The sequence below is a fragment of the Phalangium opilio genome, unplaced genomic scaffold (genome assembly GCF_054372755.1).
Source record: "Phalangium opilio isolate 3A_F unplaced genomic scaffold, DU_Popi_V2 ptg000061l_1, whole genome shotgun sequence".
Lineage (NCBI taxonomy): Eukaryota > Metazoa > Arthropoda > Arachnida > Opiliones > Phalangiidae > Phalangium > Phalangium opilio.
In genome coordinates this window covers 393,158-399,473 of record NW_028324178.1, presented here as the reverse complement: position 1 = coordinate 399,473, position 6,316 = coordinate 393,158, and the positions used below count along the sequence as shown (strand labels likewise).

The 6,316-nt window shown below is 34.7% G+C and overlaps 2 protein-coding genes across 3 annotated transcripts; both read right to left on the bottom strand.

Annotated features, from left to right (window-relative positions):
• Positions 1–565: 565 nt before the first annotated feature.
• On the bottom strand, positions 566–1,934 carry LOC149663500 (uncharacterized). Of its 2 annotated transcripts, XM_089841894.1 has the most exons (3): positions 1,752–1,934; positions 1,400–1,547; positions 566–1,333 (listed from the first exon to the last, which is right to left on the bottom strand). In XM_089841894.1, exons 2-3 carry the CDS (start codon positions 1,517–1,519, stop codon positions 1,064–1,066), a joined length of 390 nt encoding a protein of 129 aa, XP_089698020.1. In that variant the 5' UTR covers positions 1,520–1,547; positions 1,752–1,934; the 3' UTR covers positions 566–1,063. The 2 variants fall into 2 exon arrangements, with proteins under 2 accessions (XP_089698020.1, XP_089698019.1); XM_089841893.1 differs by having other exon boundaries at positions 566–1,547.
• A 1,185-nt stretch (positions 1,935–3,119) lies between these two features.
• On the bottom strand, positions 3,120–4,671 carry LOC149663499 (uncharacterized). The gene is made up of 2 exons (XM_089841870.1): positions 3,202–4,671; positions 3,120–3,146 (listed from the first exon to the last, which is right to left on the bottom strand). Exons 1-2 carry the CDS (start codon positions 4,669–4,671, stop codon positions 3,120–3,122), a joined length of 1,497 nt encoding a protein of 498 aa, XP_089697996.1.
• Between the last annotated feature and the right edge of the window lie 1,645 nt (positions 4,672–6,316).

Genomic DNA, 6,316 nt, shown 5'->3' with positions numbered 1-6,316 from the left:
ATATCTTCCACTGCGAAATGAATAAATCATGATTAAATGATTAGATTCGTTAAATGAACCCAGGAGCCAAATGAACTGCCCCTCGGTGGATAGCATGTGTGGTGGACGTTCCCCCCCCCCACTGCAAAAATAACTTTATGGATGTCCCCCATAATAAACACAATGAAGATCAACGGGTGCTCGCTCGCCTGAGATAAATTTTCGATTTCTAGAGTCTGTTCCAACCCCCCCTTACGTGACGTCAGCCTTAGACCTCAAGCGCGCGCGGTTTTGATTCTGTACGGTAGACTATATGAGAATTGCCATGAAATTTATTTTTAAAACGCTAATTATAGGGCATAATTTTTATATATTTTTTAAATTAAATAATTAGAAAGGGTTTGGCATAGATAATTGTGCACATTTTAATAAATAGTAAGGCAGAAACCGAAACTTTATGCTTCTATCAAACTTCATAGTTCAGTACCTATTATGATTTTCTTTAAATTCAAGAGGAAAATGATTACAATTACTTAATAACGGTGATAAGTAATCAATGCATTAGACCAAAAAAATTTAAACCAAGTATAATTCCAATGAAATGAATTTTATTTCTATTGATGAGTTTTGAGATCTTAATTTGAAAACTCCAGCCAATTATAACAATTATAGGAACTTTAGTTTACAATTTTCTTAAATTTTTTACCTAATTTTCTCCCACAATCTGTCTTGCTGGGCTTGATTGAATTGTGATATTTCATTCTAATGAAAATTCTTAATTTGACAAATGAATGGATTAAATCCAAAGGATAAGTTTCATGTTCTTGGTGAATTGAATTGGATATGTTTTTAACAATATTTATTTCGTTGGAGAGGACTTTGTTTGGAAGGAAATTACGAAAAATGGTTTCAAATGAATTCATTGCTTTTAAGAAAGTAGAGCTAGGAACAATTAAACCGCCATAAGATAATATTGTAGCCCAAGATGGTAATTGATAACAATGATCACTCTGACTTGAGTCTCTTAAATCCAGATTGGCATATTTTTTATAGAATTTTTTGGCTATAAAACCAGACATGTATTCTAGCCCATTTTCTTCAAGCTTTGAGAATTAGTTGCTTCATTCGTGAGATTATCAATTGCAGAAGGACTAGATTTCTTTATTAAATTGTTAACGATGACTCGCTCCTCTCTTCGTTGCACTCTGGATTTTCTCTCTGTAGATTTACAGTTTTGACTTCCTTTCAGTCCCAAATTTTCAGTTGGAATAGCGTCTTCCAATAATTCCTTTTTATTAGGAATCCCCAGCAACTCAGACCTAAGATCCCTTTTGTAGGCATGTTCGTTAAAGTGCTGCGAGCAAACATGACTAGTCATGGGATTGATTTTATCCTCTCTGCGGCATTTAAATGCCCAAACCTTTCTCCTATGAATGTCATTTGGAAATTTGTGATACACAATATGTTTTGTACTATCATTCTTTTTGGTTAAAACTAGGCTATTATTGCACGTCGCGACCGCGCACCTTGTTCCAGGCATGGCTCATAAATTTTTATTATGTATGAATCTAAAAATATACAATTTATTCACATTAGTATTTTGGTTTTGCACCCAAATAAGTTATAACAACCCGAACCGAGTCCCTAGTCTTATCCCTTAAGTCTTAATACAAATAAACTAAAGAAGCAAGTTCCAAATATCTCTAAAAGCTTCCTAATTTAGCATTAATATTTCATACAAAAAAGTTATCAGAATAAAGTAATTAATTTACCTTTGAGGATGCCAATACAGCACAAGCTGCACAACTCGCGCCTCGAAAGACTATACATAAGCAGACGATGCTTCACTAAGGTCTACGGGAGACGTCATATTCGGCAGCCAATAAAAGTCGCGAATTTTCGAAGGTAAAAGATGGGCGCGTGAGCAAACCTATATTAGCGAAGCGGCAACTCTATAGACCTTGAATGAAGATAACCACAGGGTTTGACGCCCGGCGTTGATTTCCATGTCTATTATTAGGGGACGTTCAAAACAACGTTTACAAATTCCGACTAATTTGTTTTGGTTGTAAATGCAAAAAAAAAATTTCAGCCATTGTTCTGAAGATTGTTTCAAAGAGACGACATTGGTTTATATGCAAGCATTTATTGCAATAATATATTCCAAATCCAAGTTTAACCGTTTATTTTAACTACATTTACAATGAGCAAACATACAAAAGTAGAATCAAGGGGAATATGAAATCGTTACTATTCCACGCCACACCTTAGAGTGACATAAACATTTCTATTAATTTCGTATTTATTTAATAATCGGTGGTGTATTTCATTGCCTGCTTTGAACAAATTCCAATCACCTGTGAATTCAAGCTCGTACGAATGAAGGGTTTCATTGAAACCTTTAACTTGATTTAGCTTTCCACATATATATAGCTCATTTCCATACCAAATGAGATACTTAATATCAGTGAATGTTTTCACCACTTTGTTTTCTACATTTGTTATTAAAAGAGAATTTATAGAATATATCACTCTATCTAAGGTTGCAAACGTGATCACGAAAAAGTGAGGTGTATTTGGAAACTTTTCGGTTAATAATTGTTTCACATTTTGTGAGAATGAATTCAGTGTGGTATTCTTCATACTACTTGTGTTTCTTAACCCAGTAATGTCATTCTTAGACAAAAGGTTGTAGCACTGAAACATTTGATATCTAACCGCCATGGTTTTAGTCACGTTTTTGTAGTTTTTGCAGGCTAAGGCAAGATTTTTAAAATGTAAGTGTTTTGCTTCAAAACGCATGCATGATATTACGCTCATAGGACCAAATTTTCTAATAAAATATGGATAATGTAGTAAGTAGTGGAGTTTTGGAAAGATGGAATCCTTTCCAAAGGTTTCCACTACCATTTTCAAAAACAATTCTATTAAGTCCTGAAGTTTTTCAACGGTTTCTGACGAAATTTCTTCAGAAAACAAAATATCGCAAATTTTACGAAACATTAAATAAATTTTCCATATAATTTTGCCTCGATCATTCATCTTTAACTTATCGTGAAATATAAGTGGGAACAGCCTAAATAAGCAAAACATTTCGCTTGCAGATCCTTTAATGTTTCCTGAACCAATAATTGCGTTCCTTATTTGTAATTGGGGTTTGTTTGATTCTGTGTTTCCATATGGGAACGTTTTTATCAATTTATTGATTTCTTCTAATGATACCCTTTCTTCTGACATCATGTGGGAGAGAATTGTTTTAATTATAAATGGCATAACACCTTCTAAAACGTCGTGCATAATATCGGGAGGCATCTGTTGCGTTAAATCAAAATATTCTAGTTCCATTAAAGGACTTTCATTTCTAACTCCATAGACTAAGCCTTCACCGTTTCCCTTGTTAGCGTAATTTAAATGGTATTTGTGCATTTCTAAATTTCTTAACACGAGGTCATTATGCACCATAGCAACGGAAATATCATTTTTGTCTGTCATGCAAAACCTACAAAAACGTCCAGAATTGAAATTCTTTTGAAACCCGGCTATCATATGTTGACCTAAGTTATCACCTGTTATAATTGAAACGTATCCTTTAATATTACAAGCTAACGAATTTAAATAAACGCCTTGATTTGCCAGGATTTCTAAATCAAATAAGAGAGGCTGCAAAATTTCATTCAATCCAAACGTTTCCATATCCTTACTTTTAGCAAGAAAAACTAGATGAATGTCTTCTAATTTAGATCGATATTTATTTTTTCGATTTAATAGGGTAAAATAACAGGCCAACGTTTTATGTTCACCCCGTTTTGATCCCAGGGGATTAACAACTTCAAATTCGTCAAAATATAGCTGCAGATAAAGTATTCGATTTGAATTATCGTCCTCTTTAGCGCAACAATCTTTAAAAAAGTCACCATAAAAAAAATTAGACTTAGTGTCTGCTGAATATTTGCGATTTTCTTCATAATCAAATTCTGATTCGTTTGCATACAATTTCTGTAAAACTCGTAAAATTGGCACGTAGTGGAAGCATCGTTTTTTAACTTCACCAAATTGTAGAAATGGAATTTCAATGGGTTCAATTAACCCTAGTTCTTGTTTACAAATATTTTTCAATTTGTATGTGGAGTCGAGAGCGCTAAACATAACTTGAAGTTTCTCTATCTGTTCAAATGTTTTCACTTCACACATTTCGCGGCCATGTTCTTTCCACGTTTTAAAAATACTCTCTGCCTGAGATTTTAACAAGTTTGAACAGAGATTCAATAAATCATTTGTCATTTCTTGAATGACCGAGTGTGCTAGTCTGTGTTGCTCACAGTATTTTAGCAAAATACGTAAAATGGAGTGTTTAAGATTAAATGTGTCTTTTTGACGATTTTGTGCACAATTTTCGTTTGTTTCTGAGTCAGAATCCTGAGTAAAATTTGTAAGATCCTCATTAACTTCTTCTTGAACAGCTATATCATCTTCTCTTTCGTCGTTTTCCGCTAGAGCCAAGGGGTGCTCTTTTAGGAGATGTCGGCGGTAACAAACTATTTTTTTATAAGTTCTTGGGCAGCCATCGATGTTACAAATCATGGAAAAGTTCGGCTCGTTTTCGTGGCAATGTTGAATATGTTTTAAAAGCAACGTAGGCTTTTTGGAAAAAAATGTACATTTGCAGCAACTATACAACTTTAAAGCAGCCATAATTACGCATGAACAAGTTAAAATGGTAAACCTTTACAAAAGTTTCCTCTGTAATTAAGCATTAGCTCTCGAATAGACGATATTGTTTTTTATTGAAGGAAGAAAGGAATTTGAACCACCATAAGCTTATCAATCGAGGAATAATAGACTCGCTTCTAGCCTTCTGCCGTTTTGTGGGCGAGAAAAAACTGTGGAGAGCTAGAGGGATGGTAATGGGGGTCATCAATGTTGGAAGCGCGTGGACATTTTATTTTTTGGGCGTAATTAGTTTTACTATATTTACAACACTTTTTCATGAAATTTAATTTAAACTTGTAGACGTAAATAGGGCACTTCTTTATTCCTACTGGTAGGCGAATTCTTTTTTAATTTGGTGATTGATAGAGTTTTGACGACAGTGTGAGAACTCCCGGTTATAGGCGCGTAAAAAACGAGGTATTAAAAAATAATCATAACGAAGGCTTCAAGCTGATTTCTTAGGGGTCCTCCTGAATTTACATTCGACAGTCGAACTTAAAGAACTGAAACTTATTTCTCGGGAAAACGTTGCAAGCATCGCGCACCGCGAGTTAAATTAAGCACTCTTTTTCATCGGCCTAAGCGAGCGTAAGATTCTCAGAATTGCCTCATATCTATGAACTTTCGAACCGGACGTTTTGAAAATTTAAAAGAGGTTAAATAGTCGTTAAAAGGTTACGCGAGTGCACGTTTGGTATGAGTTCAAACGTTAAACAAACGAAAGTGTTGCTGTGTAAGCGAGAAAACAAAAAAAAAGTTGTCCTTGATGGCAATTCTTATAGTTGTTTCAAAAAACATCTACAAAGAAACGAAAGGGAACTGAAGGAATTTGTTGGAGATAAATATATTTATCAGGTAAAATTATTATTATGAATACGCGTGAACAAATATTCTTTCACCCTCGGTCACTCCCCCCACACTCCTTATAAGGTTTTAAGGGACCCACTCACTCCAACTCCCTCCTCCAGTGGTGTTTCCAGTAAACCTCGCTGTTTTCCTAATATTTAAAAATAAAACTGGCATAGAGCTATTTCAGTTGAGGGGGGGGGTCAAACGTCGTGGGTTTGCTTACCAACTGCGCCTATTTTCACCTCCCTCCGTGCGTACCGCTGAAGAACGCTATGCAACATTGTCTGCACAAAATGGCGCCTGGGCCACCCCAAAAAATATCCTTTCCCCTCCAATTGAAATATCTCTATTGCTCCACTCCATTGTTGAAAGTCTCTTAAAAGACTTCATCCTAAACAAAAACTTCGTTCTTTTGCCCGGAGGTTTATGATGACAACTTTAAAGAATTTATTAATATGGACGAAGATACTGTATTATATGATTGGATGCATATTAAAGTAGTAGACATGTTTGAAGATGATAAAATGGTAACTATAGCTTTACATACTAATATGAGTAAATATGTGTTCCTGAGAAACAGTTCGAGAACGACGCGAGAATTGATAACACCCGAGTTTGTCGTTTGTCTCCCTATTTAAACAATTGTTTTTGTCAAATATTTTACAATATTTTATGTGTTAAAGCAAAATGACACCTGGTAGAACGCTATTTGCATAGGCGAAAATACAGGAAACTAATCATGTTACTCTGAACCTCCCTATATTATGAACCTCTGATA